The sequence below is a fragment of the Bos indicus x Bos taurus genome, chromosome 3 (genome assembly GCF_003369695.1).
Source record: "Bos indicus x Bos taurus breed Angus x Brahman F1 hybrid chromosome 3, Bos_hybrid_MaternalHap_v2.0, whole genome shotgun sequence".
Classification (NCBI taxonomy): domain Eukaryota; kingdom Metazoa; phylum Chordata; class Mammalia; order Artiodactyla; family Bovidae; genus Bos; species Bos indicus x Bos taurus.
This window is the reverse complement of record NC_040078.1, coordinates 93,658,701-93,681,570: the sequence shown is the minus strand read 5'-3', so window position 1 is coordinate 93,681,570 and position 22,870 is coordinate 93,658,701. Positions and strand designations below refer to the sequence as shown.

Here is a 22,870-nt window from a genome sequence, read left to right as displayed (position 1 = left end):
AATACTGAGTAGGAGAGTGTTCCCCAGCCAGACATAATCCTTATTTCCATAAAATATTCAGGTAGAAGAGGCACAACTTCTTTCTAGAAAGTCTGTTTAAACATTCCAACTTTCATAATCCTATCAGTCCTTACATTTTTATTTTCTCTCAGTCTAATTGTAGCCCACATCAGGGCTTCACCAGTGGGTTTTGGTAGCTTCTCTACTTCTTGACTAAATTACCCACTCTTGTGCAAAATTCAAGTCCTCAGAAAGGCGTCAAGCCAAGGAGTCCTGGCCTTTTGTCAGTGTTTGTCTTGAGTAGATGAAACAAATGCCAGTCAGGTTTGGATCCATCTCTAAATGCCATTGGTAACTTTAACCTTTAGTAACCATAGCTCTGACTATACAGACCTTTGTCGGCATGGTGATATCTCTGCTTTTTAATATGCTGTCTAGGTTTGTCATAGCTTCTCTTACAAGGAGCAAGTGTCTTTTAATTTCATGGCTGCAGACACGGCCTGCAGTGATTTTGGAACCCACAAAAAGAAAATCTGTCAGTTTCTACTTTTTCCCCATCTGTTTGCCATGAAGTGATAGGACCAGATGCCATGATCTTTGTTTTTTGAATGTTGAGTTTTAAGCCAGCTTTTTCACTCTCTTCTTTCACCTTCATCCAGAGGCTCTTTAGTTCCCCTTTGCTTTCTGCCATTAGAGTGATATCATCTGTATATCTGAAGTTGTTGATACTTCTCTTGACAGTCTTTATTCCAGCTTGTCATTCATCCAGCCCAGCATTTCACATGATGTACTCTGCATATAAGTTAAATAGCAGGGTAGTAATATTCAGCCTTGATGTACTCCTTGCCCCATTTTGAACCAGTCTGTTGTTCCATGTCCAGTTCTTACTGTTGCTTCTTCACCAGCATACAGGTTTCTCAGGACGCAAGTATGATCCACATAGTCTGGCTTTAGCGTAGTCAGTGAAGTAGAAGTAGATGTTTTTCGGAAAATCCCTTGCTTTTTCTGTGATTCAAAGGATGTTGGCAATTTGATCTCTGGTTCTTCTGCCTTTTCTAAATAAATCCAGCTTGTACATCTGAAAGTTCTCTATTCACATACTAATGAAGCCTAGCTTGAAGGATTTTGAGCATTACCTTGCTATCATGTGAAATGAGTGCAGTTGTACAGTAGTTTGAGCATTCTTTGGCATTGCCTTTCTTTGGGACTGGAATGAAAACTGACCTTTTCCAATCCTATGGCTACTGCTGAGTTTTTCAAATTTGCTGATGTATTGAGTGCAGCACTTTTAACAGCATCATCTTTTAGTATTTGAAATAGCTCAGCTGGAATTCCATCACCTCCACTAGCTTTGTTCGTAGTAATACTTCCTAAGGCCCACTCGACTTCACGTTCCAGGATGTCTGGCTCTAGGTGAGTGACCATACCATCATGTTTATTTGGGTCATTAAGACCTTTTATGTATATTTCTTCTTGTATTCTTGCCACCTCTTCTTAATCTCTTGTGCTTCTCTTAGGTCCTTGCTGTTTTTGTCCTTTATTTTGCCCATCTTTGCATGAAATATTCCTTAGTATTTCCAATATTCTTGAAGAGATCTCTAGTCTTTCCCATTCTGTTGTTTTCCTCTTACTTCTTTGCATTATTCATTTGCAGAAGACTCTCTTATTTCTCCTTGCTGTTCTGTGGAACTCTGCATTCAGTTGGGTTTATCTTTCCCTTACTCCTTTGCCTCTCACTTCTTTTCTTTTCTTAGCTATCTGTGAGGCCTCCTCAGACAACCACTTTGCCTTCTTGCATTTCTCTTTCTTTGGGATGGTTTTGGTCACCGCCTCCTGTACAGTGTTATGAATCTCCGTCTACAGTTCTTCAGGCACTCTGTCTAGCAGATCTAATGCCTTGAATATATTCTTCTCCTCTGCTGTATAATCATAAGTGATTTGATTTAGGTCATACCTGAATGGCCTAGTAGTTTTCCCTACTTTCTTCAATTTAAGCCTGAAATCTACAATAAGAATCTGATGATCTGAGCCATGGTCAGCTCCAGGTCTTGTTTTTGCTGACTGCATAGAGCTTCTCCATCTTCAGCTACAAAGAATATAATAAATCTGATTTCAGTATTGACTGTCTGGTGATGTCCATGTGTAGAGTTGTCTCTTGTGTTGTTGGAAGAGGGTGTTTGATATGACAATACTCTGTTAGCCTAATCCCTTGAATTTATTTGTCACCTCCACTGTATTGGGTCAAAATGTTTTCAAGTCATATGTCTGATAAAGTGCTTGTGTTCAAAATATATCATGTACTCTGAAAACTTATGATAAGAAAACAAAATGAGTAAAAAAAAACCAAAAGAATGGACAAAAGAGTTGAATAGTCTCTTCAAAGATTTACAGATGACAGGGGGACTTCCCTGGTGTCCTATGGTTAAGAATCTGCCTTGCAATGCAGAGGATGCAGGTTCGATCCCTGGTTGGGAAAGGAAGAGCCTCCGTGCCACAGAGCAACTAGCCTGTGTGCTGGAACTGCTGAAGCCTGCATGGCGCAACTAGAGATCCGTGCATCGCAACAAAAGATCCCGCGGGACACAACGACCTGACACAGCCTGATAAATAATAAATAAATAAATAAATACAAGATTTACGGATGGCAAGTATACACACATGAAAAGATGCCCAACATCATTAGGATATATGTATAGATCAATGCAATGGAATTGAGAGTTCAAAACTAAACCCATTCATCTATGGCCAAATGATTCTTGACAAGGGTGCCAAGACAATTCAGTGGGAAAAGAACGTGTTTTTCAGCCAGTCGTGCTGAGAAAACTGAGTAGGAGAAGGCAATGGCACCCTACTCCAGTACTCTTGCCTGGAGAATCCCATGGACGGAGGAGCCTGGTGGGCCGCAGTCTATGGGGTCACAAAGAGTCGGACACGACTGAGCGACTTCACTTTCACTTTTCACTTTCACTTTTCACTTTCACTTTTCACTTTCCTGCATTGGAGAAGGAAATGGCAACCCACTCCAGGGTTCTTGCCTGGAGAATCCCTGGGACGGGGGAGCCTGGTGGGCTGCCGTCTATGGGGTCACACAGAGTCAGACACGACTGAAGCAACTTCGCAGCAGCAGGCAAAAATCTACATCGCAGAAATTAGAACAGTGGTTGCTTGGGATGAGAGGTGCAGGGGAGATTGACTGCAAAGGTGCACAAGGAAACTTATTTTGTTGTTGAAAATATTCTATATCCTGATTGTGTTGGTGGTTACACCAGTGTATCTGTTGTTCTTGTTCAGTATCTCCTGGAGTTTGCTCAAATTCATGTCCAATGAGTCGGTGACATTATCCAACCATCTCATCCTCTGCCTCATATAACTGTAGATTAAATTGGGTGTATTTATGGCATGTAAATTAGACTTTAATAAATATGACTAAAACTAAAAAAATTTAAAAGACATATGTACAGTAAATTCCCTGGTGTTCCAGTGGTTAGGACTCTGTACTTTAACTACTGAGGTTCCTGTTTCAATCCCTGATTGGGGAACTAAAATCCCACAAGCCAAATAGAACAGCCCTCTCCCTACCCCTACCCCCTCAAAAAAGCATGTGTGCAAAAAAAATATTTTTTTAAGTTTTAAAAATGTTTTATTTATTTAGGCTGCATTGGGTCTTCTGTTGCGCGCCAGCTTTTTCTGGTTAAAGCAAGCAGGGCTACTCTTTAGCTGCTGTGCTCAGGCTTTCCATTGCCGTGGTTTCTATTGTTGTAGAGCATGGGCTCTAGGGTGCAAGGGCTAAGTTGCCTCAGGGCATGTGGAATCTTCCCAGACCAAGGATCAGAACCTGTGTCCCCTGCATTGGCAGGCAGATTATCAACCATTGGACCACCAGGGAAGTCCAAAAAAAATTTTTTTTAAATAATGAACATTGGCATATACAATATGACTGCCATTAAAATTATTTTTTAAACGTTGGAAATGAATTAAAGTACCTATCTTACCCATGTTTTGGGGTCAAAGATTTTCTGGACTGCCTGTCTTATGATTTATATATATATATTATAATATATATATAACGTTATGAATGTTGTCTGTGACCTATATGTGAGTCCTGTAGTGTTGTGTAACATCATCGCAGAGACATTTATCAAGCTCTAACTTATGTTAATGGGCAATAATAAAACAGCTTAAATTTAAGTGAATAAATAAAAATTATTCCACAAAAAAGGCAGTAAAGTGTTTTAAGGAAAGCTCTTTCTCCTGTTTTCTTTCAGCCTCAAGGTACTGCAGCATGCTGATTGAGGAAGGAGGGTTGCAGCATTTATACAACATCAAAGAACACGAACAGACTGATCCCCACGTCCAGCAGATTGCTGTGGCCATTCTGGACAGCTTAGAAAAACACATTGTACGCCATGGGAGGCCACCTCCCTGTAAAAAGCAGTCCCAGGCCAGACTAAATTGATAGCCATAGGTAATTGGATAATGGAGTCACAGAAATTCTTTTTGTGATAAGTTCACTTGGAATAGCTTACCCTCTGTGATGTTTTAGGGGTTTCTATGATAAGAGTCATAAGATGAGTATGGGATTGACAATGTATAGTACTGCCCATGTGAACAGTCTCTGATTTGTCTTGTGATTTTTAACTTATTAGGCAAGAAGGGTCTCTTCCTTCATCATTGCCTTTTAGGAAGATTTCCACATCTTTCAGTGTTTGAACTTAACTGTGCTTAAAATTCTACAGTTTTATGATGAAGTTTGCACGAACCCTTAGGCCAGACTTTTCTGATTTTAAAGTCCCTTCCAATCAATTTGCAGCTTCAGATAAGCTGTTAACTTGATTGCTGGCACTGCTTCAGTTGTAAATTTTATACTGCTTCTGTATAAAATGCTTTTATTCTCTGTTTGTGTATCTTTTATAAGATGTCCTTCTTAGTGTGAAAGAATGGAAATCTGAGTCCTACCCTTGTGAAAGCTACTTACTGGCTAGTGCCAGGATGGCTGGCAGAAAATACATTAAAAACTACTAAGGGAGAATAGAGGTTAGGAACTGGGAAAAGGCCTGCTCTTGAGGTATTTTTAAACTGGGACTGGCTAATCTTCTGGAACCCACCTCTCCTAAGACATTGAGCAGTAGCTTGTTCTTCATATTAATTCTTGGAGATGTGGACTGCTGCTTCCTATACAGATTGCAGGTTACTCTCTAGAAATATTTCCCCAAGCTACCATGGTGTAAAATATTACAGCATTCTGTGTTAGAGATTAATTAACTGTCTGAATCTCTTTATGTCATATTGTTGTGAAAAAAATGGTCTCTTGCTAAAACTGACTGTTCTTTTCTATTTCAAAGTCTTTTTGTTCGGTGGAATAGAGACCATATATGGTGTTAACCTGCTCACTTAAAATAATAATTAACAATAGTAAATTTTGCCACAAGAAGTTAATTTTCTTTTGTTTCAAAATATATGTATCTTAATGTTTTCATGTTAGGGAAAGATATCCACGTCTCACTGCCAAAAATAAATAAGAATTAGATGATTGTTAAATGTAATGATTCTAGTTGCAGTGCAGAAAAGGAAGTATTTTGTGATAGATTGTTTTTTAGACAGTTTTCTTTTCTTTAGGAGAGTTGTTATAGTATAGTAAAGAATCAATTATCAATAATGGCAGTTGGGAGGCAGCAAGTAACCAAGAGAGTTATTTTCCATTTTAAATTTCAGTTTGTGAATAAGGTTAACCTGCAGTCTTAGATAACTGCATTTTTTTCATAGATGGCCAGAATGTTTTCAATAGAGATTTTAAATGGTACATTTAAATCATTGTGATCATTCAGAAGCATTTTTATTTAGAAAGGAGCTGGCTTATTAGTATGCTGTTAATATTTTGACATACATGTTTCATACCACTATCACAATAATCATACTTGAATTATTTGGTACTCCTTTACAGAAATAAAAACTAAAAGAAAATAGGTATTTAGAATCACTAAAAACCATTTTAAATTGTGGGTTAATTCTGATTCAAGGAATTTTTATAGCTGTAAGATAAATTTTCACAGGTTAAATATTTCAGAGGAAATGGAAAATTCTTTTTAAAATGTCCCCTTTTCCTGGGTTTTAAATACCTAAGGCAAAATGTCAAAAATAGGATGTCCTACAATAGCTTAGAAGTTGCTAGCTCTGTGGACCATTTCCAGGTCTTCTGGCTTGCGTAGTTAAGGAACAGCCTGTTTGAGAAGTTTGGCTTCAAGTTTCTGTTGTATCCTACTTAAAACAAAAGTACATGCTCCTTGTAGGCAAATTCTAGGTTTTTGTCTTTATAAGTTGTTTTCAAATATGGCTAAAAATGTTGGACATGACTGAGCAACTTTCACTCATTCATATATAAATTATGAGGTGTCACTGGCCTGTCTTTTAAGGTAGAATCTGTTCGGCCTCCTGTTTGCATTTGTACACTAGAATGTAATGGAACTTGGTGCCTTCAAGGGTTACCTCTTCAGTGGGTTAGAGGTGCTGTTTCAAGCACAATTTAGACTAGGGTTGAACCACTCATTGTTCAAATCATTGGTGCACTCAGATATTGCAAATTATCACTACGTCAGTCCACAAACAGTAAGGTTTAAACCTACTAAAGGAAATGGAATTAGACTTTTTAGACTATAATGATGCATGTTGTTATCAATGAGTAAAACAAGAGCAGTCTAAAAGCAAAAATAATTTAGGTATATCATTCTTCCCATCAAGTAAGTTTTGCTGTTCTCTTTATACTCTAAAAAATCATTTTGTCCTTTTGTAGTTGAAAAGAAACATAAATCAAGTAGTAATAAGTTACTTTACTCTCTGGTCAAATACTCAGTGGCTACTGATCTTAGTTGAGAATTAAAAAAATCATATCAGACTCACAGACCCAGGAATTGACCTTAAGTGTTGCTGCTTCTCACTCCTGGACAGAAATGCTATTTAGTGGCACTAGTCAATTTAAGTGAATGACCCAGGTGGAGATGAATCCCACAAGGCAACTGTAGAAATTTAATTTCATATCTTTGGTTTGCAAGCTTCCAAAGAATCAAGGATTCATGTTTTAAAACATTGGTCCTGAATATCCAGCCTAGGGAGTTAATCTTGCTGGTGGGACCTTTTGAGTTGGCCCTTTTTCTCCCCAGTCAGTCATTTGGCTGTATTTTAAATTATGCATTGCTCAGGATAGTATTGGGCCATCTTCTAGATCTTTGGGACACATTTTGATGAAAACATATTTTGTTTCACTGTGTGCTGAATTAGGGTAGAATCAATTAATAAACCTTGGTTTTGGCTTAGTGCTTTAGAATGTCTGACATTCTTCCTCCCCCTGCGCTCCACCCCTTAGGAAACACTGTGCAGCAGTACCCAAGGTTGAAAAAGAGGTCCCGAGTAGCCAGGAAATAAACTTGCTGTATTGTATATGTTGAAACCTACCCTTCTCCTGCCCTCTAATAGTATGTTTACATTATTTGGTTATTGTGCAACTTTTATCTTGAGATAAACAGTATTAAACTGAAGGTGTAAGTTAAAGGCAGTGTCATACTGTCAGCTGATGTGGGCAGTTTTATCTGCATGTTACTTTTTTGGGGACTTTATATGGCTAGGGTTTCCAAGTAGTGTTCTGAGACAACTTACAGAGAGGTTTGCAAACTTATGGTTTCCCTCTGAAATCCACTGTAGCATTGGATATTGAGTATTTAAACGTTACCATCCGCTTTGTATTGACACATTTTTCATTTTTTTGTGTTAACTCATGAACTGTTTATTTAAGTAATAATGCAAATCCAAGCTTCATCCAATGATGAAAATAGCAGTATGATAGAAGATTTTGCTGAGTGTGCTTAAAATGCATAATGGCTTTATCTTCTTTAGTATTTCATAGATTTTGCATGACATGTACACTCCTAATTATGCATTCTGTGGTTTCCAAATCTTAACTGAAGACATTCAATGTTAACCTAAGAAAGAGCTTTCTCTGCCTGTTTTTACCCTCCCCCAGTGTTTTTAATAAATTATGGGAAAATCAATGCTATTTCTCATTTTCTGGATGAAGCAAAGCTCTGCTGGAGAGCACAACCTGACTGTATAGCTAGACAGAATGGCTGTTAAGAATATTTAGAAAATCCAAATATATCAAATTATGAGAAATAATAAATAATTCATTAATAATATGTGCTTAATTTTTGAAGTTACTTTGGAAAATTGTTCAAATTGGGTTCTTTTAAGCTTATTTTAATCAGCTTAGAAGCAAGAAGCTACTTAGCTAATGAAAGCTGTGACATACTTCATAAAAGCAGGAAATTCTTGAGAGCATTTAATAATGGGAGGATGTTATGTCAAGATTTATACTCTCAGATAACCTGTAAGAATAAAATTTTAAATCCCTGACTTTTGTAGCATTCCCACTGTCAAATTCTCACTGACTTGTGAGTGTGGAAAAAGGTATCTTTTGCTTGAATTCTGGTAGAAGAGTTCAACTCTTTTCAAAAGATATGAAAAATTCATTGGAAAATACGTATACATTTCAAAGTCTCTCAGTTATCTGGACTGAAGGCACTGTTCTCACTGTGGCCAGATGAATGGGAGGGTCCTGTACCTGAATCATGCTATATATTAAATCAGGACATCGTTAGGTATTAATGTTGTGTGTACAGATTTTTGTTTGGGGTTGTTATTTTTTATTTTTTTTTTTTTTTGCTTAAATAAATGTTACAAATTTTATGTAAAGTGCGTCTTGTCTATATTTATTCTAGACATTTGCTTTCAAATTTAAAACTAAGGCAGATTCCTTGGTCATCCACTTATAACAATTGCTTTCTCAATTGGCTTTCTCAAAGGCCAGTGATTTTACTGCAAAAATTTCCAGTGTTTTTTTTTTTGTTTTTTTTTTTCAGGACCTGGAACTCCATTCATTCATTTCATTAAATTCCCACGCTAGGTGCTGTTTGGGCTTTCCTGGTGGCTCAGACAATAAAGAATCTGCCTGCAATGCAGGAGACTTGGGTTTGACCCCTGGGTCAGGAAGATCCCTTGGAGAAGGGAATGGCTACCCATTCCAGTATTCTTGCGTGGAGAATTCCATCGACAGAGGAGCCTGGCGGGCTACAGTCCACGAGGTCACAAAGAGTAGGACATGACTGAGCAACTAACACAAACACAGGTACTGTTCATGTGTTGGAACTTACATAAGTCCTTCAGAGAATTTATAGTTTTGTCGAGAAGAGGAAGTAGTAAACAGATAAATATTACATAACACAGACCACTCCACAGTATTTGTTGTAGAGCCACAGAAACTATACCTAATCAAGACTGGGTTCCCATCAGACAGCCCAAGAACACTTCTAAAGAGCATATCTGAGTTGATAGTCATTCACACAACTGTTGAGATAATTAACTGGCATTATTGTTTAAGTCCATTTAGTGAGGGAGGCTACCAAAAAACAAAGTATTATTAGGAACTGCCCACCCTGGCCAGGCACCATAGTAACCATTTGCATGAGTGATTTTATGACAGGAGGTCCTAGTAAGGAACATGGAACTAATAAGCCACCACAACCAGAAGAGTTTGGGAAAAGTCAAAAGGGGATACCATGTATCAGACCACCTCCCAGAATCCTCATTGGCATCCATCGTGGCTGAGCAATGTGTGCGCCACCAGGAAGGAATCAGAGTGACTGGCCAAAGACAACCCGGAAACTAATTCCATCACCAAAAACCCGAGACTCTGAGCTACGTGGCAGAACAGTTCTCCCAGATTCCTTTACCCTACTGTTCTCCACCCGGGTGCCCTTTTAATAAAATCTGCTTTGTCAGCACGTGTGTCTCCTTGGACAATTCTTTTCCATGTGTTAGACAAGAGCCCACTCTAGGGCCCTGGAAGAGGTTCTCCTTCCTGCAACAATATAAGAAGCCCATGACCAGGAAGAGTCCTTAATAACTTTAGTTTCAGAAACCTCATTTTATAATTGAAGAAACTAAGTCTTAGGGAAAATCGTTGTTTTTCAGTTGCTAATTCATGTCTGATTTTCTGTGACCCCATGGACTGCAGCACACCAGGCTTTCCTGTCCTTCACTATCTCCTGTAGTTTGCTCAATAATTTAAGAACTCATCATCATTCATTGATGCTATCCAACCATCTCATTCTGTTGTCCCCTTCTCTTTCTGCCCTCAGTCTTTCCCAGCATCAGGGTCTTAATGCTGTTGCCCAGATCACACAGCAAGTCAGTGACAAACTTTGCACGTCTGTTCTTACTTCCAAATTTACAATCCAATGGTTCCTCTCTCCCCCGTTAGTGCAATAATAGCATGAGATTGCTTAGCTCTTAGACAATTGTGATTAAGCATCAAATGAATGGTACAGAAAAGAATGCACCAAATGGTCGTAAGTGGACATTGACTGTCCTTACTGATGGTGTAGGGCAGCATTAGTGTTTAGATGCCACAGAATTGTTGAATGGTCACTAGAAATACTACTGCTTCACTGATACACAAACGTGAGATTAGATGTATTAGAGTGATAGGGTTTTTAAAAATATTTTATTTATTTTTATTTACTTGGCTGTGCTGGGTCTTAGTTCCAGCTCTTGGGATCTTCGATCTTTGTTGGGGCATGCAAGTTCTTTAGTGGCTGCATGGGGACTCTCAGTTATAGCATGTGAGATCTAGTTCCCTGACCAGGGGTGGAACCCAGGCCCCCTGCACTGGGAGTGTGGAATCTTAGACACTGAACCACCAGGAAAGCCACCTTTAAAAGTAGTTTTTAAAATAATTTTTGTAATAAGTATTAGCTTTTCTTAACCCCTCATTGTCTCTTCAATAATTCATTCAATACTAACATGGTATCACTATGGGCCACACATACTGAGGAAGATAAATACCTTTGGACAATATTTAACCAAACAAGTTGTTAAGCTGTGTTGTCTATAGCCAACCTTCAAAAAGAAAAAAAGCAAGACTTTCTCCATTCTCCCCTCTCCCTTACCCTTTCTAGCAGTTTTTATTATGTAGATTGGCCCAGTCTCTTGCTAAATTTAAATTCTTTTCTCCTGAGTTGTCTTTCTACTTCCTGTTCCCTATTCTTAATCTGCATTGTAAGAATCCAATGAACACCTCCGAGTAACTGCATAACTCTTCAAATTGAGAGGAGTGGGTGAATATCAGAAACCATGAGCACTCACATTAATCATTTTTTGTCTTTTTATAATTTAAGATTCTAATGCAGTCTGAAAATTAAGCCTATAAAAGCAAGTCACAGGGTGGGAGTATCGACACGCAGCTCTTGACTTCTAGAAGCAGCCTTTGGAGCAGGTTTGTGGAAATGATACCAGATTTTGCAGATGAGTGGCTTGTTCCTGTGCATTCAGTAAGACAGCTGTTTAAAATCATCATGCAGTGACTCAAAAACTGTCAATAAAGGACTGTCTCTCCTAGACTGTGATGTGACTATAAGAGTAAAGAACAACAACAAAAAACCTCAGCTCTCCTATCACTTTACATCAATACACATTATAAAAGGAACCATTTTCAATGACAAAGCTAGAATGTGATTGTCATATTTCAATATAGGAGTTATCAAACACATGTTCTACCTAATTCTTGGTTTCATCAATTCAGTCTAAAATAAAGCCCTTCAAAACGAAATAGTATGAATAATGAGACAAGTACTGTATTTAACCCTCAAACATGTTGTAAGGGAAGAGAATTACTCCTTACTTTATAAATAAGGGGAAGCCTAATGATATGACTTGTCTCATATCACATATATAGAAAGTAATTTGTAAATTAAACCTAGATACTGTTTTAATACCAGCTTCCCCACTCTTTGAAGAATCTTTGCTGATTTGTACAGGCTCAGTAGCGATACCTTTGAATTAAAAAGACAAATGTGGGATTTCCCTGGTGATCCAGTAAGTAGCTAAGAGTCCAGGCTCCCAATGCAGGGGGCCCAAGTTTGATTCTTGGTCAGGAAACTAGATCTCGCTTGCCACAACTAAGAGTTCGTATGCTGCAACTTCAGATCCCACAGGCCTCAAGCCTCAATGAAGATCAAAGATCCTGTGTAATGCAACTAAGACCTGGCACAACCAAATGAATAAAAGTTTTTTTTTAAGACATGTATAATCAAAAAAGTCCTCTGAAACTGGTTCATGAAATAAACCACATTATTGTTTGTGGATACTAGCAATGGATTTAAAGAATCTTCTATTTTAAAGACCTATGGGAACAGATCAACTATGTGATTTGGAGTCAATCAATTACCACTGTGCCAAATTCTATTGTAAGAAGGGTATAATTTCAAATAACACTAGTTTTCAGTACATTCTGATGATTGACTTAGAATTCCATATATCCAGAAAATACATACCGGAAATACATATGCTAAGCATTTTTTGATGTATACTTTTCCAGCTGAGCCTTGCAACAGCCTTGTAAAGAAGATAATTATGACATTCATGGGTAAGGAAATTGTGAGGTATGAAATAACTTTGCCAGGTTCATAGGTTATGAAGTTTCAGAGTCACACATAAGATTTAAGTCTATCAAACTCTGAAATCTACGCTCTTAAACACTGTGCTATAAAGGGGAAAATCAATTTAACCATTCAGGACAATCTCAAATCTCATTTAAACATTAAGGCCATTCCCACTCACACTTTGGCCTCTCTCAAAGGATGGAACCCATTGACAGTTTTCCAAGTTTATGATTTGCAACCTCACTGGCCCTTAGCGTCATTATTGTAGTGTCTCCTACAATAAAACATAAGCCTTTTACAACTTAGGGAGAAAATTTCCTCCCCAAAGTAATAGGGCTAAAGAGACCAAGAAACCACCACACTGATACAGATAGAGATTACTTAAATGTGAAAATATCTGAACATGCCTTATCTAACTAGTATGGAGCTTTAGAAGAGTCACCTGCCACAGACCTCATTTGTATGGAGGTCTCCAATCAAAGGGGCACTGACCTTGAGCACTGCTGCTGCTGCTAACTCACTTCAGTTGTATCCAACTCTGTGCAACCCCATAAACGGCAGCCCACCAGGCTCCCCCATCCCTGGGATTCTCCAGGCAAGAATACTGGAGTGGGTTGCCATTTCCTTCTCCAATGCATGAAAGTGAAAGTGAAGTCACTCAGTCATGTCTGACTCCTAGTGACCCCATGGGCTGCAGCCTACCAGGCTCCTCTGTCCATGGGATTTTCCAGGCAAGAGTACTGGAGTGGGTTGCCATTGACTTCTCCGTTGAGCACTGAGACATTTCCAAATAATTGTATAAACAACTCTCATCAGAACCTCCCATCCTTTGAAGCTCTAAACCAACTCCCCTGTCGTATTAAGCCAGTATGTAAACCTTTCCCCACAGCTGTTCCAGGAGTTAGTTTCTATGTAGGTTATTCCCATGTGTGTAATAAAATTTCCCCTTGTTTACCTACTGTCAGTCAATTTATAGGTCTCCTTCCACCTCCAACAATCGGACCTAAGTTGGTAGAGGAGTTTTTCCTCTCATAAGCCTTCACAATAAGTTCATTAAAAAAAAATGTTAAAACTAATAAACACGGAGAGAGAATGTTGGAATAAAGGACAGTACTTTAAATGGATGCATGTAGTTTTATATGTATCACTTGCCCTTATTTTACTCATTTTCTGCCCACCTGTGATAACTTAAAGACAAAAAGAGTCTTTTTGGATGGGCCTTAGAGAATAATTTCCTTAATTTCGTTTCCCTGGAGTGGTTTGTCTTTCTTCAAGTTCACTACTTCAGTGTGTTACCTTTTACTAATCAAATTAGCAAAGAGGGAGACTGGGGCTTCCCAGAGGGCTCAGTGGTAGACTTCCTGCCAATACCTGAAGAGATGTGGGTTTGATCCCAGGGTGGAGAAGACCCCCTGGAGGAGAACGTGGCAACCCCGCTGCAGTATTCTGCCTGAAAAATCCCATGGACAGAGGAACCTGGCGTGCTACAGTCCAGAACTCACAGAGTCGGACAAGACTGAGTGACTGAGCACAGTGGGAGACTAGTCAAGAGGGAGATCTCAGAACTCCAGGCTGCCCCTCCCTAAATACAGGAAGCCTTTTCTTTAGGGCCATTGATACTTTGTACTGCTCTGTGATTCCAGTTCCTTTATTTTCTAAGCAGGCTCTTCCTATAGTAATACAGGTTTTACTGCTGATCACTACAATAAGAAAAATAAACCAAAGCTACAGACTTGGATAAGACAAAGACTTAATAGCTAGTCTTTGTGTTTTTGATGCCCAGAAAGCGACAGTTGCTAAACGTCTCAGAGCTTCAAATGACCCTTTTCCTTAGAAATTATCCTGTCTACTAGAAAGCACAAAACTGACACAGGCAGTGTTGATCTCTTAGTTTTTGAAATTCGGTAAGTTTGGTATTCCAGAAGAGGAAGTGAAGCTCACAGGGTACTACCCAAAGGTAAGGTGGAGATGGACTCTGAATTCAGGCTTTTTTGACATCAGAGCTCATGATCTTTCCCCTGTATTTCATGCCAGTTGTTGTTGAGCAGCTCAGTCGTGTCCAACTCTTTGTGACCCCATTGACTACAGCGTGCCAGGCTTCCCTGTCCTTCACCATCTCCCGGAGCTTGCTCAAACTCATGTCCATTGAGTCAGTGATGCCATCCAACCATTTTGTCCTCTGTCGTCCCCTTCTCCTGCCTTCAATCTTTACCATGCCAACATAGCTAAAGAAAATTTACAAAGTTCTTAAAGAAATCCAACCATGATCTAAAGAATCTTGACTATAGTTTTCTCATTGCATTGCAGAAGTTTAATTTCTTAAGACTTTCCAATTTATCTTTTCCTGCACTATCCTTTGCCCATTCTTCAGAGTTGTCAGGAAAAGGGAGGGGAATGTCAGGGAAGGGCTCTCTAAAGGAAGTGAGGTCTCAGTGAAATCTGAAGGATTAATATGAATTACTTAGAAGGGGGAGGTAGCATGGACAACAATGAATGTGCCAAAGTACAAGTCTAGAACTGAAACAATTTCGCTATATGATGTTAAAATGAGAATGCAAAGTGAAATGAAAGTGTTCGTCACTTGTATCTGACTCTTCGCGACCCCATGAACTATAGCCCACCAGGCTCCTCTGTCTATGGAATTCTCCAGGAAAGAATACTTGAGTGGATTGCCATTCCCTTCTCCAGGGAATCTTCCCAACCCAGGGATCAAACCCAGGTTTCCTGTATTGCAGGCAATGTCTTTACTATCTGAGCCAGAATACTAATAATTTAAACTAGAGATACAACCAGGAGCCAGATCATGAGGATGATCTAAGCCATCCTAAGAAGTTTGGGTTTTATTCTGAGGACAATGGGGAGACATGGAAGTGTTTTAAACTGGGGAGAAACATCATCAGATTTGTGTTTAGGTAGAATACTCATTTTAGGTGCGTAAAAGATTGGTTGGGATGGGTCTGGTAATGGATCAGTTAGGAGCATAAATCATCAGAAATTATTGAAGTGGAAAACTGGAGACTAGGTAGGGGATGGATATCGGAGAAGGCGATGGCACCCCACTCCAGTACTCTTGCCTTGAAAATCCCATGGATGGAGGGGCCTGGTGGGCTGCAGTCCATGGGTCGCTAGGAGTCAGACACGACTGAGCGACTTCACTTTATTTTTTCACTTTCATGCATTGGAGAAGGAAATGGCAACCCACTCCAGTGTTCTTGCCTGGAGAATCCCAGGGACGGGGGAGGCTGGTGGGCTGCTGTCTATGGGGTCGCACAGAGTCGGACACGACTGAAGCGACTTAGCAGCAGCAGCAGCAGGGGAGGAAGGGCAGGAAGCACAGTTTATGACAAAAATTTGTTCTTCCCTAAGTAGCTGCAACCTTGCCTCTGATTTTGGAGACAAACTTCCTTTTACAACTACAATTGATTTTTTCCAGGTAGCCATTACACTTTTTTTTTTTCCCCCAACAAATAATACTGGCTACCTTCTGTAAGTTAGGCACTATTATTTTTAGTCACTAAGTTGTCTGACCCTTTTGCAATCCCATGGACTGTAGCCCACCAGGCTCCTCTTTCCAAGGGATTTCCCAGGCAAGAACACTAGTTCAGTTCAGTTGCTCAGCTGTGTCTGACTCTTTGCAACCCCATGGACCACAGTATACCAGGCTTCCCTGTCCATCAGCAACTCCCAGAGCTTGCTTAAACTCATGTTCCGTCGAGCAGGTGATGCCATCCAACCATCTCATCCTCTGTCGTCCCCTTCTCTTCCTGCCCTCAATCTTTCCCAGCATCAGGGTTCCTTCCAATGAGTCGGTTCTTCGCATCAGGTGGCCAAAGTACTGGAGTTTCAACTTCAGCATCAGTCCTTCCAATGAATATTCAGGACTGATTTCCTTTAGGATGGACTGGTTGGATCTCCTTGCAGTCCAAGGGACTCTTAAGAGTCTTCTACAACACCACAGTTCAAAAGCATCAATTCTTTGGCTCTCAGCTTTGTTTATAGTCCAACTTTCACATCCATACATGACTACTGGAAAAACCATAGTTTTGACTAGATGGATCTTGGCTGGTAAAGTAATGTTGCTGCTTTTTAATATGCTGTCTAGGTTTGGCATAGCTTTTCTTCCAAGGAGGAAGCATCTTTTAATTTCACGGCTGCAGTTACCATCTGCAGTGATTTTGGATCCCTCCAAAATAGACTGGGTTGCTATTTCCTTTTCCAGGGGATATTCCTGACCCAGGGATCAAACTTGCATCTCCTGTATCACAGGTTAATTCTTTACCACTGAGCCACCAGGGAAGTCCCTTGGCACTATTTTACACCTGGGTATAACAAAGTCTTTTCCCTCATGTTAGTTCAGTTCAGTCATTCAGTCATGTGCAACTCTTTGCGACCCCATGCACTGCAGCACACCAGGCTTCCCTATCCATCACCAACTCCTGGAGCTTGCTCAAACTCATGTCCATAGAGTCAGTGATGCCATCATCATCCTCTGTAATCCCCTTCTCCTCCTGCCTTCAAACTTTCCCAGCCTCAGGGACTTTTCCAATGAGTCAGTTCTTCACATCAGGTGGCCAAAGTACTGGCACTTCAGATTCAGCGTCAGTCCTTCCAATGAAGACTCAGGACTGATTTCCTTCAGGATTGACTGGTTTGGTCTCCTTGCAGTCCAAGGGCCTCTCAAGATTCTTCTCCAACACCACAGTTCAAAAGCATCAATTCTTTGGTGCTCAGCTTTCTTTATTGTCCAACTCTCACATACATACATGACTACTGGAAAAACCATAGCTTTTGATGGACCTTTGCTGGCAAAGTGATATCTCTTCTTTTTAATATGCTGTCTAGGTTGGTCACAGGTTTTCTCCCAAGGAGCCAGCATCTTTTAATTTCATGGCTGCAGTCACCATCGGCACTGATTTTGGAGCCCCCCAAAATAAAGTCTGTCACTGTTTCCATTTTTTCCCCATCTATTTGCCATTAAGTGATGGAACTTGATGCCATGACCTAATTTTTTTGAATTTTGAGTTTTAAGGCAGTTTTTTCACTCTCCTCTTTAACTTTCATCAAGAGACTCTTTAGTTCTTCTTCACTTTCTACCATAAGTGTGGTATCATCTGCATACCTGAGGTTATTGGTATTTCTCCCAGCAATCTTGATTCCAGCTTGTGCTTCATCCAATCTGGCATTTCACATGATGTACTCTGCATAAAAGTTAAATAAGCCTTACTGATAAGGCAATATTTGAGCTAAAATTTGAAGGAAGTAAGAGAGATATCCATGAATATAACAAGCAGTCCAATGGTGCTGGAGTAGAATAAATAAAGGAGAGAATGGCAGAAGATGAAGCAAGAGAAGGGCATGGAAAGAACAGATTATGTAGAACCTTGGAGAACACCATCCTTACGAATCTTTATATTCTGCCTGAGATGGGAAGCTATTGGAGGATTTGGGGTAGAGGATGACATGATGTTTAAAGTGATCACTCTAGTTGCTATGTTGGGAAGAGATTTTAATGGAACAAGCCTGAAAGCTGGGGAACCAGACAGGAGGATAGACAGGAGGATATTGTAAGAATCCAAGTTGGTTCTGACAGGGGCTTGGACCAGGTTAGCAGGTAGGAGAGATAAGAGATAGTCCTTGGATATATTTTAAAGACAGAGTCGATAGGATTTCCTAACAGATAGGATATTGGATATAAGAATAAGAGAGGAGTTAAAAATTATTTCCAAGGTTTTGTCACAAGCAACAGAAAGGAAGGAGTTGCCATATACTAAAATAGGAAAAGCAGATTAGGGTAAGGACAACAGGAGTTTACTTTTGGACACATTAGGCTATTTTGATAACCAGGTGTATATGTTGAATAAACCACTGAATGTATCACTTAAGTTCAAAAGCAGGGTACAGTCTAGACATAAAACATGGATATATCAGCATATAAATTTCTTTTAAAGTTATGAAACTAGACAAAATTACCACAAGGAAGAGAGATTGGATAGGGAAGACATATACAAGTACAGAGTCTTGGGGGTACACAAAGATTTAGAACTATGGGTGATGAGAAATCAAGAGGATGAGAAGGAGCAAAAATGAGGTAGGAGGAGAAGAGAAGAAAGAGGAAGGCATGGGAGAGGAGGAGGAAGAGAAGATGCATCCTGGAAGCCAAATGGAGAAAGGGAGGAAGAAATGATCACCTGGGTCAAATGCTGCTGAATAAATAAGATGAGAGAAGGGTGACAACTGAATTCAGCAACCTGGACGTTGAGAAGAATGGTTAGTGGAGTGGCAGGGGAGAAAGAAAAGGGTAAGAAAAAGATTGGAGACAGCATGTACAGACCACATTTTGGATAAGTTTTGCACAAAAGGGTGAAGAGATATGAGGGCAAGACCTGAATAGGTATTAAGTACTAGAAATTAGGTCAAAAGAAGTTTTTTTTTTTTTTTTTTTAATTATGGGAAAAGTATCAGCTGGTGGCAATGATCCAAGAAAGGGGAAAAAATAATTCAGGAGAAAGAAAGGATGTTGCTGGATGATGTCTTTGAATAAGCAAGAGATGAGACTTGTTGCAGAAGCCCAGAACTAGCCAAATTGCCAATATCCATTGGATCATAGAAAAAGCAAGAGAATTCCAGAAAAACATCTGCTTCTGTTTCATTGACTACGTTAAAGCCTTTGACTGTGTAGATCACAACAAACTGTGGAAAATTCTTAAAGAAATCAGAATATCAGACTACCTTACCTGTCTCCTGAGAAACCTATATGCAGGCCAAGAAGCAACAGTTAGAACCAGACATGGAACAATGGACTGGTTTCAAATCGGGAAAGGTGTACATCAAGGCTATATATTGTCACCCTGCTTAACTTATATGCAGAGTACATCATGAGAAATGCCAGACTGGATGAAGCATAAGCTGGAATAAAGATTGCCAGGAGAAATATCAATAACCTCATATATGCAGATGACACCACCCTTATGGCAGAAAGCAAAGAGGAATTAAAGAGCCTCTTGAAAAAGGTGAAAGAAGATAGTCAAAAAGTTGGCTTAAAACTCAACATTCAAAAATCTAAGATCATGGCATAACTGGTTCCATCACTTCATGGCAAATAGATGGGGAAACAATGGAAACAGTGACAGACTTTATTTTCTTGGGCTCCAAAATCACTGTGAACTGTGACTGCAGCCATGAAATTAAAAGATGCTGGCTCCTTGGAAGAAAAACTATGACCAACCTAGACAGCATAGTAAAAAGATCACTTTTTACATCACTTTGCCAGCAAAGGTCCATCTAGTCAAAGCTATGGTTTTTCCAGTAGTCATGTATGGATGTGAGAGTTGGATGATAAAGAAAGCTGAGCACCAAAGAATTGATGCTTTTGAACTGTGGTGTTGGAGAAGACGCTTGAGAGGCCCTTGGACTGCAAGGAGACCAAACCAGTCAATTCTGAAGGAAATGAGTCCTGAGTCTTCATTGGAAGGACTGATGCTGAAGCTCCAATACTTTGGACACCTGATGTGAGGAGCCAACTCCTTGGAAAAGACCCTGAGGCTGGGAAAGATTGAAGGCAGGAGGAGAAGGGGATGACAGAGGATGAGATGGTTGGATGGCATCACCGACTCAACGGAAATGAGTTTGAGCAAACTCTGGGGGATGGTGAAGGACAGAGGAGCCTGGTCTACTGGAGCCCATGGCGTTGCAAAGTGTCAGACATGACTGAGCAACTGCACAGCAACAACAAAGAGTATAAAGAGTTCATGGTAATAGGATAGAAAGCCTGTAGTAGTAGATGGGTAGATACGATGGTTGGAGCTTAGAATTCTTTTTTTTAATATTTATTTATTTGGCTGCTCCAGGTCTTAGTTGCTGCATGTGGGATCCAGTTCCCTGACCAGGGATCAAACCTTGGCCCCCTGCATTTCGAATGTGGAGTTTTAACCACTGGACCACTACAGAAGTCCCTAGAATGTTCTTTTTGATTCTTTTTTTTTCAGTGAAAGAGGAAATTGACAGTATGATTAGGGGAAGAGGTGTTCAAGATTTGAGGACGAAAGTTATAAAATAGTCTTAAAAAATACTCTACTATAAAATTAAATTAAAAAGTACACCTGAAACTAACACAGCATTGTAAATCAACTATACTTCAATACGAGGCTTCCCAGGTGGCACAATGGTAAAGAGTCTGCCTGCCAATGCAGGAGACACTGGGTCAGGAAGATCCCCTGGAGAAGGGAATGGCAACCCACTCCAGTATTCCTGCCTGGAGAATTCCAGGGACTGAGGAGCCTGGCAGGCTACAGTCCATGGGGTCACAAGGAGTCGGACACGCCTGAGCGACTGAACAACAATCAAGGACTTGTTCTCTGTCAAGCATTTTCATGTGTTTTACATAAATTTTTTTTTTTTTTTTCTTTTTTAACGCGCAGTTTGTAGGATCTCACTTCCCCAACCCGGGACTGAACCGAGGACAAGGTCGTGAAAGCGTGGAATCAAAACTTTTAGACCACCAGGGAGCTCGCTACATACACTATCTTATTTATAAGGCATTCTCATCCCATTTTACTGATGAGGAAGTTGAGCTTTAGCGAAATTAAGAAGCTTGTCCAAGAGCAGGCATTCCAATGCAGTATTCAAATTCAAGGCTCCCTACTCTTAACAACTATCCTTTTCCAAGACATCCCTTCTGTTAATTTTACTAGTGTACTAATTTATTGCTCTCTTTCACGGTTTCTTGGAGCAGATTATAAGGGTCTTCTTGATACTTTTTAGGTCATAAGAAACAAGAGAAGTGCTATTGCCAGTTCTAAGAGAAAAGTCTTTTAAAAATATATTTTTAAATGTATGCATTTAAAATATCCCGCAATATCCATGGGTTCTCTATCCCCGGATTCAACGTCCATGGAACATGTTCAGAAAAAAAGTTTTCTTGAGGTTTCAAAAAGCAAAATCTGAATTTGCTAGTACCAGCAAATTATATGTAAATATACAGAATTTACAGTGTATTAGTTATACTAGTATGAGCAAGCTACAAGTCATTTAAAGTATAGAGGAGGAAGTATGTAAGTTATACCCAAATACTCCTCTTTTTTATAAGGCACTTCAGTTTCACGGGATTTGGTTATGGTGGACCCTGAAATCAATGCCCCTGGGGACAGAGAGGGACCACCATATTGTTTCCCAACTCCACAGAGCTGGTCCATGGGCGTGCCTTTGACGGGCAAAGGGAACGTGGTATTGAACCCTATGGCGTAGGTTTTGTGGGAGACTTGGGCATAGACGTGGGGGTAGGAGTTGAGTTGTCTGTACGGCGTGAAGGAGGTGGAAGGAGAACAGCTGGGTCCTCACCGGATGGAGTGGTGGGTGGCCGGGGTGGGGGTGGTGAGGCCCGTCCTGGGGGCGGGGTCTACGGTGGGCGAGTGCGCGTGGCCGCGCCCGGCATTTCAAACCTCGCGGCTTGATCGCTGAGTGTCAGCTCGCGGGTGTTGCTCAGCTGCTTCCTGGCGCGGGTCGAACTCTCGCGGGATCCAGGCCCACCTCGACGGCAACTCTCTCCTCGACGCCTCACAGTCGCCATGGTTCACTTCTTGCACCCGGGCCTTTCGCCCCGGACCATCGTCCCTCCGGACGCTCGGAAGGATGTTCTAGGCTTCCTCGTGGTGCAGGTGAGCTCCGAGGAGGGCAAGAATCGGGGGTAGGAAATGGAACGCGAACCTCGGCTGGACGTCAGCCCTGGGCGAGCACGGCAAGTCGTCGGGGACCGTGCGGAGACATTTTTGGCTCGTTTGACCTACGCGGGGGGTAACGTCTGAAGAGGCTGAGCCCCTGTTAGGCTTCTGTGTTCAGATGCTGGGAAGTGCTTGTCGGAGAGGAGTTTTCCGCCCGGGGCGTCCCAGCCTCCGAGCGCGCCGACCCTGCGCAGCGGAGGAGTGGCGGGGTGTGTCCCGCCTCCCGCTTGACCTTGGGCGGGTCTTCTCCTCTGGTCCCCTTGGTTCTCCTGTGTAAGTGAGTGCGTGCGTGCTAAGTCGCTTCAGTCGTTTCCAACTCTTTGCGACCCTAGGGACTGGAGTCCACCAGGCTTCTCTGTCCATGGGATTCTCCAGTAAGAATACTGGAGTGGATTGCCATGCCCTCCCCCAGGGGTATCTTCCCTACCCAGGGATCGAACGCGTCTCTCCTGTCTCCTGCATTGGCAGGCGTATTGACTAGCGCCTCCTGGGAAGACTACGTGCAAGCGCGGGCGACAGCTATTTTGCAAGGTGGTGTTAAGTTTAGACGTAAGCACTGGGCGTGGCTTTATGCTTGGCCCGTGGCATTTATTGTCATCCTGCGCCCAAATGCCTTAAACTTCAACTGTTCCCTAACGTATGTTGGGGACTTGTTGCTCCCCAGAGTAT

The 22,870-nt window shown here is 40.8% G+C and overlaps 2 protein-coding genes across 5 annotated transcripts in view; both read left to right on the top strand.

Annotated features, from left to right (window-relative positions):
• Positions 1-9,827, top strand: part of ZYG11B (zyg-11 family member B, cell cycle regulator) — a 74,705-nt gene extending 64,878 nt beyond the window's left edge. For 3 of the 4 annotated variants that reach the window (XM_027537240.1, XM_027537236.1, XM_027537239.1), the window contains one exon: positions 4,266-8,739. In XM_027537240.1, coding sequence (XP_027393041.1) covers positions 4,266-4,456 — 191 coding nt within the window. In that variant the 3' untranslated portion in view covers positions 4,457-8,739. Of the gene's footprint in view, positions 1-4,265; positions 8,740-8,906 lie in introns of those variants that run through there. The other variant, XM_027537237.1, reaches the window with a different exon arrangement.
• A 12,100-nt stretch (positions 9,828-21,927) lies between these two features.
• The window catches only part of ZYG11A (zyg-11 family member A, cell cycle regulator), a 63,407-nt gene continuing 62,464 nt past the window's right edge, over positions 21,928-22,870 (top strand). Inside the window, exon 1 of the mRNA XM_027537235.1 lies at positions 21,928-22,138. Coding sequence (XP_027393036.1) covers positions 22,049-22,138 — 90 coding nt within the window. The 5' untranslated portion in view covers positions 21,928-22,048. The remainder of the gene's footprint in view (positions 22,139-22,870) is intronic.